This window comes from Ranitomeya variabilis, chromosome 1 (genome assembly GCF_051348905.1).
Source record: "Ranitomeya variabilis isolate aRanVar5 chromosome 1, aRanVar5.hap1, whole genome shotgun sequence".
In the NCBI taxonomy this organism is placed as follows: domain Eukaryota; kingdom Metazoa; phylum Chordata; class Amphibia; order Anura; family Dendrobatidae; genus Ranitomeya; species Ranitomeya variabilis.
In genome coordinates, this window is record NC_135232.1 from 1,142,397,437 (window position 1) to 1,142,411,133 (window position 13,697).

The window sequence follows — 13,697 nt, forward strand, 5'->3', positions numbered from 1 at the left end:
TGGCAACCTATTTTTGAAAAAGAACTTCCTGAGGGACCCTTGTTAGTGGTGGGAAAGGGTGACATAACAACAATGGAGACAGACACTATTGTTAATGCTGCCAATTTTCCTTAGAGCACAATGGAGGTGTAGCTAGAGCTATAGTGGAAGCAGGAGGGGCTAGTATTCAAGCTGACAGTCAAATAATTGTTGAGTCACGTGGTCAAATAGCTGTTGGGGACATAGAGGTTACTAAAGCTGGCATTCTTCTGTGTAGAATGATCATACATGCTGTGACCCCTACTTTTGACCCTATTCATCCAGACGTTAGTGCTCAACAACTTCGTGCAGCAATAACTCGCATTTTAGAGTATGCGAATATTAGTGAGCAGATTGAGACCTTGACAATTCCCGCTATTGGTGTTGGCATTTTCGGTTTCCCTGTTCATGCTTGTACAAGGGAAATCTTTGGAATTATAATAAACAAGTGTAGCCCCCCAAGCATTTGCTGCCTCTCTAAAGTCAGGTTAATTAGTAATGAGGACAGGACTGTTAAAGCTTTTAAGACTGCCTGCGTCACCTGGACCCCACAGCATGATACTGGAGCTGCCCAAATAGAGCCCCTCATTCCAGGACTGTTAACTCCTCCTGCTCCTCATACAAATGTGATTACTTCTGTACTCCCAGTGCCATCTCTACTCCTGCCTCAGGTGTCACCACCAACAGTGCCAATGCTCATGTCTGAGGAGCCCACCCTCTACGTCAAGTTTACACCCCAGCAAGCTGCTACTCTGTTGAACCAAGTTCCAGATCCAGAAAAACATCCGATGCCTTTCTACAGAAGCATGCTTCAAATCCAAAGGAATTACCCAGCCATGTGGCAAGATCTCAATTCCCTGGCAAATCTTAAAGCAGGCGATGCATATTGGCATGTTATGGATATCGTATTCAATGATGCCTCACTTGCCAGTGACAAGACATGGGACTGTGGTGTTGAGTTCTGCCAAGAACCTAAGAAATGGGCCTCGGATGAGTTGGCTGACCTATCACATATTGTCACCAATGGATTCCAGATGCCTCCAAGCTGATGCAGCCATTGTACGATGACCTCAAGACATCAGCGTTTCCACTATGTACCAAATCCGTGGAAGCTTTCTACGCTCTTAAACAGGCCATACAGTCTGCACCAGCTTTTGGAATCTCAAATTCTAATATCATCTGAGGACATCCAGTTCTCTCAATGGCTCCACACGACATAATTGCTATTCTTGCAACCTAAACATCTGTTGTTGCAGCATCATATGGGACTCCAATGTTCTCTCTTGGTTCCGGATAATGTCACTCTTGTCCGCTGCAGCATCCTCAAACTGTCCATGCTGCTTCCTCTTTCCAGGGGGGATGTGGATGATGATACTGATGCTCTAGGAGAAGATGCTTCTACACACTCAGAGGAGGATCATGACTGTCTTGAACAAATGCAGGAAGAAGCAGCCTCCAAGAAAAACGTGTCTGAAGACCCACTCCCACATGCTGACCTGACGTTCTACACTGATGGTTCCAGATTTGCAGATGAAACAGGAAGGTTCCATATGGGATATGCCATGGTTACACATGACCAGGTCATCTCAGCTGGATCGCTACCACCGCACATGTCTGCACAAGAAGCGGAACTTAAAGCTTTGATGTTGGCTTGTCAGGAAGCGACGGAGAAGGTGGTCAACATCTACACGGATTCAAGATACGCTTTCGGAGTGGCTCATGACTTCAGCAGTATCTGGGCAGCCAGAGGATACCTAACGTCCAGTGGAACTTCTGTAAAACATGCTGCTACCATACAAGAACTTGTGGCCGCTCTAGATCTACCTTTGGAGGTTGCAGTGATCAAGATAAAAGCTCACGGGAGATTGGATTCTCCAGAAGCAAGGGGGAACTTTTTTGCTGACAAAACAGCAAAAACTTATGCTGTGGATCCATTTGGGAAAGAGAAAGCAGCGGTGTACATGTCACGAGACACTGAAGAAGGGACTAAAGGCTCTCTTATGAGAATTATCCATCTACATCAAGACAAGACATCAGATGATGAAAAGAAGTCATGGCAAGAAGGAGGAGCTAAAAAGGATGAAGATGGAGTCTGGAGGGTGAACAAAAAGCTCTGTCTACCCCATAATATGTACCCCTTGGTGACAGAATGGGAGCACAGTATCACCCACAGAGGCAAGAATCAGATGAATGACCTGATTTTGAAGACTTATACGGCACCTGGAATCTCTACTGTCACCCAAAAATATTGCAAGTCCTGCCTTGTGTGTGCAACATGTAATCCAGCACCTCCTCAGAAAGTTACTCAGAACCATTTGGCTAAACCACTCTATCCCTTTCAGAGAATTCAGATTGATCACATTCAAATGCCAAAAGTAGGGAAGTAAGAGTATGTACTGGTAGTGACTGACATGTTCTCAGGATGGCCAGAAGCCTATCCAGTAACCAACATGACTGCCAGAGTGACTGCTAAGAGACTGATGACTGAAGTAGTATGCAGATATGGGGTCCCAGAGGTAATTGAGAGTGACCAAGGACCTGCGTTCATTGCAGCACTGACTAAGGAACTATGGACATTGATGGGAGCTGATTTGGGTTTACATACTCCATATCACCCCCAGAGCAGTGGGAAAGTAGAAAGATCGAATGGCACCTTGAAAAATAAAATACTGAAAGCCAGTCAGGAGTTCAGACTTCCTTGGACAGACATTTTGCCCATTGCCTTATACTCAGTCAGAAACACTCCAAGGGGTCCCACTAAACTCACACCATACGAGATTCTTTTTGGGGAGGGCCTTCAAGGTTGGGTCAATATTTTCCACAACAGCTAGCCTTAGGAAGTGATACTCCTGTAAATTATGTAATTGTCCTCACTAAAGAACTGTCATTAACACATGTACAAGTTTTATCATTCATTCCAGATCCAGATACCAGTGAAGGTACCCATGCTCTCCAACCTGTGACTACGTGCTGGTAAAGAAGTTCATCAGAAAGATATCCCTGGAGTCGAGATTTGAGGGTCCCTACTAAGTGCTCCTGACTACTCCTACTTCGGTCAGGGTTGCTGAGCGCCTCCTGGATCCATCTCTCACATTGTAAACTTGTTAGACAGTTAGGGACAGAGTAGGATCTGACCTGCTTGCCAAAGTCCAGCTACAAAGGGAGGTTTTCCACAAGGGAAAACTTGTCTCAAACTGGTGAAAACTCCAATTCCCCCTCCCGGGCGAGACGGTCAGTGTGTTATATCAGGCTGAGTGACATGTGTATTTTATGTAACCATGGTGATGGGAGATTGGAGAGTAATAGATCCAGCAGGTAGGAAAGTCCCGAGGACATGGGTAACGCGCTCCGATATACCTCCTCAGTATACCCATAATTGGTCACACATTCTCTGGTTTCAATAGCATACATATTGTCATGAAGCCTCTGATGTCATAGTGACACTCAACACTGGTAGGTTAGGGAACCACGGTGGGATCAAGATAAAAAAAAGGTGGTTAATAAAGTATTTAGGGGGGACTGTTGAGGAGAGCCATAAGATCAAATACTTAATTAACCTCAAGACATAAGACATAAGAGATTGAGAGAAGCAACCCTTAACATGTACTGTTTAACCTTACATAAGTTTTCCCAGATCAAAGTGAGACACTAAAGATGGCTGCCATTTCCTGTATCAGCATGCCATGTGCTGGTATCCAAGATGACGCCCACCCTGATGACCTCATGGATCCACCCACAGTGACGCCCACCCTGATGACCTCATGGACCAACCCACCCTGATGACCTCATGGATCCACCTATGGACTTGTTCATTGCCCAACCCACTAACCAATGGAATACATCCGATCACTCCCATTTTAGAGCTAACCGAGCCCCCTTACAGGATATATATAAACTTGTGTTCTGACTGAATATAGGACCTTGGAGCTGAGCCATAGATTGATCAAGGAGAGTTTACATCCGACTGTGTGGTGTATTTCTTTTGGTGCGCACCTGATCAATATCCATTAGGCCAGGAGTAGGCAACTGAAGTGAACATTTTATTGATTGTTCAACCTAACAGCAAGAGCCACCAGAATATCAAGGAATAATCTCCTACTTTGCAAAACCAAGGAAGAAAGCAGCCTGGTGCCTCCAGTAGTCACATACAATGCAAAACTGGAGGTGTTAAGGGGAGCAGCATGAAATTAAAACCTCTGTTACTAAAAAATACGCAATTAAAATCTATATTTTCATCCCTGTGTTTTATGAAGCTCCTAAATCTAAGAAGCATCATTTTCAGAAGTTGCCTGCCCTTTCCATCAACAGAAAAGTTTCTCTGCAACCAGAAAAAAATGTAAAGCTTGTCCAATTATAATGACAATAGACAAGATAAAGATTCCAAGTTCACATGTACCAAATATCCAACTGGAGGTTTGCATGTAAGTGTAGGGGACAGGGACCTGGTGAGCTGTGCAGACGGGTGGAACCATTGTTGCCGGGAGTCGGGGTTCCGGGGGACGGACTTGAGGGGCGCATGGGAAGCCAGGCTCATGTGACAGGAGGCAGAGTGACTCAGGGAGAGGAGAGGATAAAAAGCAAAACGCGCGAAAGCAGGGACAGAGAAGCGCGGGAAATCTCTGAGGAGAGGAAACTGCAGCGCAGTTGTCGTGTGTGTGCAGGCTGCAGTGAGACTTGCTGGAAGCAGGGGGAAAACGTGCAACAGACACTGCGGGCAATCACCAGAGCCCCCCAAAAGAGGCGCATTCGTCGTCAGCGACCCCCCAGGCAGAGGGGTAGTGCTGATCAGCTCAGGGACAGTATTACCGCGCTCCCCGGGAGCATCTTGCCACACAGTGCTCCGGACCCTCCCGGGTTTTTCTTAGCTGTGACTGATACTGATAATTCTGCTAACTCTTCTCAAAAAGACTCTTCTCTGGACGTGGAAACGGTTACCCCGGATCAACGTCCGCCTGCGGGAGGTAACGCAGCACCGCAAAAGACATTCTGGACTCGAATCTACTCCTGGGCTCGACGTCGGAGGACACCGCCTTCCCTCACCACTAGGACTACGTCGCTGACGGAGCCTCACCACCGGGACTACATCGCTGAAACAGCACCGATAAGTGAACGTTGTTGACTTTACCTTAGTAGGGGAGGTACTAGTGAGGCGCTGCCGCGTTCTACGGGTATAGCTCAGGCCTCCTATATAGTAGTTAGGATTTACTGTGATATTGTAGACTTGTACTCAAGTTCCCTGCGTGGAAAACCGTTGTTATCTTTTTGGTTGGAAGTTAAAAGAAAAGTTAAAAACACTGTTTGCTTTCTGGCTCCCATTTGTCCCTGCATCCTTCTTTACCTGCGGTCTCTACATAAGGACGATACAACAAAAGCTTAGACCAAGGATGAATTTTCATTGCCGCAGAATTAAAAAAAATAATATATTTGCCCGTGGCTAAGCAAATTTTGTAGCTCTGATCGCAGCATCATGGATTTGAAATTGCTAGCATGGAAAGGCAACTTCAAATCTCAGAGAAACAGAAGATTTTGGGAGTACAATCTTATGATGAACTTTGACACATTTAGAATAATAGTAATAAATATGTCACACGGATTTATGTATTTTTACATCAATTAGGGAATGTGCTCCCCAGACCATTTAGGGGCATCAGAACTCTGGACCAGACCTCAGTCACAGGACAAGACATCTTTCACACTCCTTATCTATGAACTTTGCCAATATTTTCTGCAACAACTTCTTTCCTCATCTCCACATATTAAAAGTTCTGCTTCACGTCATTTGTCTCATGACTTATTCTATATCCTCTTGTGTATGAATATGAGGTTCTTAAGATTTTGTGTCAATCTGAGCCAGATGAAGAGACCAGAGAATTCTCGAAAGCTGCAATAATTACTTTCTTTTCAGCCCTTTACTGGAATCAACCACTGAAGACTCTCAAATCTTAATTTTTATTTTTTATCTGCTGGATAACACAGTTGAAAGATATATATATATATATATATATATATATATATATATATATATATATATATATATATTTACTGTAGCAATTTATAAATTTGTGTTTTGATATTGACTTGTATAATATCTTTGTGACTTACCTTATTATTCATCCAAATTATATCTAAAGATGAAATATTCAGTTGCTGAGCTGGTGGAAGTGATCCATCAAATGTGCCAACAGTTGCTGTGAGTCCTTTTAGTTTGTCCACTCTTGAAGTATTAAGATGTTGTTCAGTTATAAAATTAAGAATCTCTAATGTTTCAGGTATTTGACCTTTATGATTAAAGCATACTTTTTCTGCTTTTGAATCATTGATACATAATAACTTCATGTAATGTCTCAACTACAACATGAATACAATAATAATTTAGCAATGTTTTTGTACAAGTTCTCTAGAGTAAACATAAAAACTCTAGTTATATTCTATGATACAGTGATTAAAAACTCAGAAGTCTGTTTTACTACAAGACTAGAAGTATTAAAGAAATGCATTGATGCCTTAGGAAATGAAGGAGGAAGAGGAGGCAATTGGAGGATTGGATTGGAAGCAGTAAATTACATAATTTCACATTTTTAAATGTTGAAAACAAATATAAGTTCATTGCGTTCATACTATAACCTAAAATGTTGAACCAGAAGATGACAAAAAAAACCACGAGACAGGTTCCAATTGCCTAATATTTAGAAAAAGGGATAATTCACAGCTTCACATACTGCTGCCTTTCCAGGTTCAGCTATAGTAACTGGCAATACTCAGCAGCGTGTAGTCACTCCTGAGACTAAGTCCAGATTTCATTTTACTGAGCATGCTCGTGGGTCGACTTCTCGTTGGTGGTCGCCAGTCACAGGCTCAGGTCCTGGTCCAGCTTCGGATTGGCCAGTGAGCAAGGTCTTGTCAGATTGACAGAAACTATAAAAGGATATTTGGCGTGCCCGTCGATGCGCTAAGATTATTTATGTTTTGTGTGTATGAGGAACCTATCGTTAGTGTGGACTCTGCTGTATGTGCTCAGGGCAGGCTCAGTGCCTTTTGAATTCCGGGTTCTCCGGAGAGGAGATTGTGTGGTTTAATTCAGGGCAGGTGCTAGTGCCTTTAGAATTCCGGCCCCTCCGGAGAGGAGTTCTGTGAGTGTCTGTGTCCACTACCGGTTCCCTTGCCTCAGTGAGATAGCAAACACCTATGAAGTCAACAGGGCTCGTGTTTGGCGTCTAATCACTCTGTGTGCCTATATCACAGCTCTGCGGCAGAGAATCTTTCCATTGCTGTATGCGATCGGCACAGCCACGTACTACTCCACTGAGTAATGTTAACTCAGTGCCAGTCTGTTACACTCGCTGCAAGTCTCGCCATTGTCCTCTTAGCTGCAGTGTACCATCTCTGCTCGGTGGACCCCAGGTGGCGAACACATTTCATTATTATAATTTATTTAGTGCGTTCCACCAACCCTAACACCTTCTTTCCTCTCTAGATGTAGAATGTGCTCCTTTTTCATTGTTGCGGGCCTATGTGTTAAGATATCGTTAGAAAGATCTTTGCAGTGTCCCTTTATATATTTGCACATTGCAATGATTGTCCCTAAGTTTTAATATTTTTTAAACCGAATAACTGCATGTTCGATAGTTTGTCATGAACTTGCAGTTCTCCCATTCACTTAACTTCTTCACCTCGAGGACTGTTTTCACCTTTCTGACCAGGCCATTTTTTAAATTCTGATGACTGTCACTTTTCAAGGTAATAAATCTGGAATGCTTCAATGGATCACACTGATTTTGAGACTGTTTACTCATGACATATTGTACATTATGATAGTGATAAGATTTCTTCGATAGGACTTGTGTTTATTTGTAAAAAAATCAGAAATTTGGAGAAAATTTTGAAAATTTAACAATTTTTGAACTTTGAATTCCTATGCCCTTAAATCAAACAGTTATATTACAAAAAAATATTCAGAAAAACTTGGCACTCAAAATTGTGAAGAACAGTGTGTACATTTATTGTGCATTCAAACACTAAAACATTGTTTAACGTTTTTGGTCCATACTAGGACCTTCACCAGAACAATAGTGCGACGGTTCATCGCCACGGTTGTGCGCTATTAGCCAGTTGGAAGGATTAGCGCTTCTGCTGTGTGCGAACTATGTTGCTGTGGGGAAAAACCACTGTTTGCGCTTATGGCAGGGCTCAGAACAGAAGGTTCACCTTTTGACTTTTTAAATGCAAAATTGTCTGGATTTTAAAGCAGACGCCATGTCGTGTTTGAAGAGCCCCTAATGTGCCTAAACAGTGGAAAACCTGCACAAGTGACCACATATTGGAAACTAGACTCTTAAAGGAACTTATCTAGCTGTATTGTGAACACTTTGAACCACCAGGTGTTTCACAGAAGTTTATAACATAGAGCCATGAAAATAAGAAAATCCCTTTTTTTCCACAAAAATTATCTTTTAGCCCCAGATTATAAAAGTTTGTTTTGTCAACAGGGTAAAAACAATTTTTATTAATTTGTGGACATGTGATACACTTTGAAGCAATCCTTAATGCAAACACCAGGTTTCTCAGGTCAGATTTCACAATGGAAAGTTGTGTCTTTTTGGATTCCCCTCTTGGGGCATACTCTTCACCATTTTTGTGATCATCCTTTCTTTGCTACTTGGGGAACCAGTCCTGGGAAATGTTGACATGGGTCAATGCAGGCATTATCAGTTTCAGAAGTACTGGGACCCTCACCTTCCTGAGTGCCAAACATTAGGGCCTTCATGACTGCCTCCTGAAACTGAAGGAAGGTTCCTGTATTGCCTAGAGATCAAAACAGCACAAAAGCATTCTACAGTGCCATCTTTACAATGTGCATGGCCAATTTTTTGTTCCATACTTTAGCTTTTCACATTGTACTCTATGGTTTGAGGACCTGATCAGAAAGATTTACACTCCATGTACCAATTGTAATCCAAGTTAGACCCTAAATCTGTGGGTGTACTCTGAGGTACTCTTGCACAGATAGTGCAGTTTAAATCCATACCTGTCCCTCTTACTGTGCAGGAATTGTCAGAATTTTAGCCTTCCTAAAATTCATCTATAATGATGTCCCTTTGGGGGTTGTACTCCTCGGCAAATTTTCTGCTGAAGTGTTCAACCACTGGCCAAATTTTGTTTAGACAATCAAAGTTTAGATCGTCTAGGGGAGGACACTGCACTTTATCATTATAATGCAAAAGTTTTTGGATCACTTCAAATTGTGTCCTTGCATTGACCATGAGGAATGTCTGTGTACTGTAGAGTATATCAGTACTCCAGTATTGCCAAGGCTCTGGCTTCCTGATTATGCCCATATGCAGCACAATTCCTAAAAATGTCATCATCTCTGCTGCACTTACAGGGGTCCATCTGGCATATGATGACATGGAATTTTGGGAGAAAAATTGATGGACATACAAGTTTGTCTGAACCACCATAAGATTTATTTCCTCACTGAGAAAAAATTTGAAGAAGTCAATTTCAGTGAGCCCAGTGGTGTCAAACTGGATTGCTGAGCTGTCTATGAAATCCAGAAAGATGGGCTGCTTATTTCCGGGGGGTTCAGTTCATATGGGATCGATTGCTGCAGGAGTTGCCTGAGTCCTAAGGCTTGCTGGGGGTCCTTCCTCATTAGATGAGAAGAAAAAGGAGGAGGTGGAAAAAAGATGAATGTTGGATCTTTCTCACTTGCTGAATCCATGTCGGAGGCAAGGAAAGCGTATGCCTCCACTGGTGCTGAGCGTCTTGACGAATGGGCCATTTTTATTTTATTTTTCAATACCCTGGGGACGTGTGTGTAAGTGATGCTTTTACCCATGTAATGTGTGGGTCTTGTGTATAGGGTACTATACATATTATAAAATTATATTATATATTATTGTAGAAAACAGAAAAAAGTAGAGATAAAAAATGTAAAAGAAACACTAAGAGGAAAAAATGAAAAGAGAAATAAAATGTAAAAAAATAATATTGTATAAAAAAAATTACAGACGTTCACTACACTAATGACCTTCCAATAAATTTACCCAATGCAAATAATTTTTTTTTTACAAAAAAAAAGTGACGTCATAAACAATGCAATGTACACTTACCTAATGCATTACCTAAAACTTTACTTGAAGTAAATAATTCTTTTTTTTACAAAAGAAAACTGGTCATCACCAACAATGCAACATTCAGTCCCCTAATGCACTAGCTAAAAATTAACTCTATGCAAATAATTGTTTTTATACAAAAGAAAAGCGAACGTCACCAACAATGAAACGTACGCTCCCTTAATGCAGTAAAAATTACCCGGCGATAGCAGTTTTTTCTTGTATGCGAAAAGAAAACACTTCCACCCTATCTATAAATCTACTCTGTATGTTTTTTTTCTCTAAAACAAGAACAGTAGTCACCAAACACTGTGACGCCACCTTCCTTCTTCAAACACTTTCACCAGCTCTTCATACAGCATCAAAATCCTATCTACTGTCATAACAAAAACATAACATTTTTCTGTATTTAAAATTGTACATTCACACTGAAGGCATCACAGTTATGAATTAACACATGTGGAATTATATACTTAACAAAAAAGTGTGAAACCACTGAAAATATGTCTTATAATCTAGGTTCTTCAAAGTAGCCACCTTTTGCTTTGATGACTGCTTTGCACACTCTTGGCATTCTCTTGATGAACTTCAAGAGGTAGTGACCGGGAATGGTTTTCACTTCACAGGTGTGCCCTATCAGGTTTAATAAGTGGGATTTCTTGCCTTATAAATGGGGTTGGGACCATCAGTTGTGTTGTGCAGAAGTCTGGTGGATACACAGCTGATAGTGCTACTGAATAGACTGTTAGAATTAGTATTATGGCAATAAAAAAGCAGCTAAGGAAAGAAAAATGAATGGCGATCATTACTTTAAGAAATTAAGGTCAGTCAGTCTGAAAAGTTGGGAAGTCCCCAAGTGCAGTAGCAAAAACCATCAAGCACTAGAAAGAAACTGGCTCACATGAGGACCGCCCCAGGAAAGGAAGACCAAGAGTCACCTCTGCTTCTGAGGATAAGTTTATCCAAGTCACCAGCCTCTGAAATCGCAGGTTAACATCAGCTCAGATTAGAGACCAGGTCAATGCCACACAGAGTTCTAGCAGCAAACAAATCTCTACAACAACTGTTGAGAGGAGACTTTGTGCAGCAGGCCTTCATGGTAAAATAGCTGCTAGGAAACCACTGCTAAGGACAGGCAACAAGCAGAAGAGACTTGTTTGGGCTAAAGAACACAAGGAATGGACATTAAACCAGTAGAATTCTGTGCTTTGGTCTGATGAGTTCAAATTTGAGATCTTTGGTTCCAACCACCGTGTCTTTGTGCGACACAGAAAAGGTGAATGGATGGACTCTACATGCCTGGTTCCCACCGTGAAGCATGGAGGAGGAGGAGGTGTGATGGTGTGGGGGTGCTTTGCTGGTGACACTGTTGGGGATTTATTAAAAATTGAAGGCATACTGAACCAGCATGGCTACCACAGCATCTTGCAGCGGCATGCTGTTCCATCCTGTTTGCGTTTAGTTGCACCATCATTTATTTTTCAACAGGACAATGACCCCAAACACATCTCCAGGCTGTGTAAGGGCTATTTGACCAAGAAGGAGAGTGATGGGGTGCTACGCCAGATGACCTGGCCTCCACAGTCACCAGACCTGAACCCAATCTAGATGGTTTGGGGTGAGCTGGACCGCAGAGTGAAGGCAAAAGGGCCAACAAGTGCTAAGCATCTCTGGGAACTACTTCAAGATTGTTGGAAGACTATTCTTGAAGCTGATCAAGAGAATGCCAAGAGTGTGCAAAGCAGTCATGAAAGCAAAAGGTGGCTACTATGAAAAACCTAGAATATAAGACATAGTTTCTGTTGTTTCACACTTTTTTGGTAAGTATATAATTTCACATTTGTTAATTCATAGTTTTGATGCCTTCAGAGTGAATGTACAATTTTCATAGTCATGAAAATACAGAAAAATCTTTAAATGAAAAGGTGTTAGGTGTAGAGTTCCCGCCTCTGCACAGGGGGAATCTCGAATCATCTCCGCTGCGATCTCCCATTCTTCTCCAGCTGCAGTGGAGCCTGCTCAACGGAGACGTCGGTCCCAGCGTCTGACTCAGGCTGATACTGGGCGACTGGTTACTACTGTTCATCCAGGCTCTGCCTTTGTAGCCAGCGCTGATCAGCAGCGAGCAGATCTTTCTGGGACTAAGTCCTGCTTTTCTCATACTGGGCATGCCCACGGGATGACTTCCCATTGGAGGTCGGGGGTCACATGTGCAGGTCCTGAATCGGATCCTGTTGAACCAATAGGAAGGTCCTTGAGTGCTAAAACTATAAAAGATTCACATGGCAGCACGGCCATGCGCTAGTATCAGACCAATGTTAAAGAGCTCAGCGCCAGTGTGGTCATGCTTGTATGTGGTCAGGGTTTGGCTGAAATAAGCCCCTAGAATACTGGCACCTCCGGTGAGGAGTTTGCATGTTTGGATTCAGGGACTTGGCTGAAATAAGCCCGTAGAATACCAGCACCTCTGGTGAGGAGTTGTTTGTCTGCTATTCTAACTGCATGTCTACAGTTTTGCTCTGTTTGGTTCCTCTGTGAGGTTACCAGGGCACAGCATATTGTTATTCTAGCGAATTTGTGAACTAACAGAATTCGCTAATACCGCCATATAGTATGAAATTGAAAGAGAAGCATTGAGGACATTTCCTTAAATTAGCACCTTTGCTGTTTTTTTTTTAATTAAAAAGAACTGTGCTAGAGGCAAAGATGAAATGTTTAAAGTGAAATGCTTTACAAAAAGTCAATCTTAAAAGTATCATTCTCAAATTATCTCCTTAGCAAAACTCAGCTCTGCAGTTTCCCTTTTCTCTGGTTTCTTGGAAGCAGAGGGCTCCTCCTTGAGTGACTTGTTCTGATCCAAAAGTTTCATACTTATTTAATACATTAGTGTTCTTTTGGTGCTTTTTCTTGATCACTATATTTGCATAATGAGAAAAAGTGCATTTATGCAAGCATACAGGTCAGGAAGAAAAATGCATTGACAAGATTAACTGCTCTTTAAACTGCCAATACTGAGTGTTGAGGTATTGTGATCTTGTAGGAATGATAAGAGTCCTGTAGAGAGCTGAGAGATGGAAGTAGGGAAGTAAGCAGTTAACTGATTAATATAAATGAATTGCCTGGAGGGAGGTTGCTGAGATCTTGGGAGTTACAGTGCAGAGCAAATGAATAACAATGTTTTGAACTTTTGAATTTCAGGCTCCATATCTCATTACCCACTTCTGCTTTGAACTTGAGACTGCCATCATTTTATAGACAATCATCTTGGGATAAGCCAACTGGTTGACTAGAATATTTTTCCTGGATGTCCACCTTTTGGCTTATCAATAGACGGACTTCATTTAACCCTAGAATGCGTGACCATAGAAATCTACACTTTTACGTACCTGGGGCCTTTGAGGCCTGTTTTCAAATAACATGGAATAACTCAAAAAAAATTTTTTTTCAAAGTTATTTGAAAGTAAGCATGCATTCCCACTAGCTCTGGGGTCCGCCTGGACGGGATTTCGTAATGGATCTGACCTCCTGGTGACCCCGGCTAAGGCTGGTAGAACGCGTACCTGG

The 13,697-nt window shown here is 42.1% G+C and overlaps 1 protein-coding gene across 1 annotated transcript in view; it reads right to left on the reverse strand.

Annotated features, from left to right (window-relative positions):
• The window catches only part of LOC143800810 (extracellular calcium-sensing receptor-like), a 102,381-nt gene that overhangs the window by 34,725 nt on the left and 53,959 nt on the right, over nt 1–13,697 (reverse strand). The window contains exon 4 of the mRNA XM_077281213.1: nt 6,121–6,366. Within this exon, the coding sequence (XP_077137328.1) occupies nt 6,121–6,366 (246 nt within the window). The remainder of the gene's footprint in view (nt 1–6,120; nt 6,367–13,697) is intronic.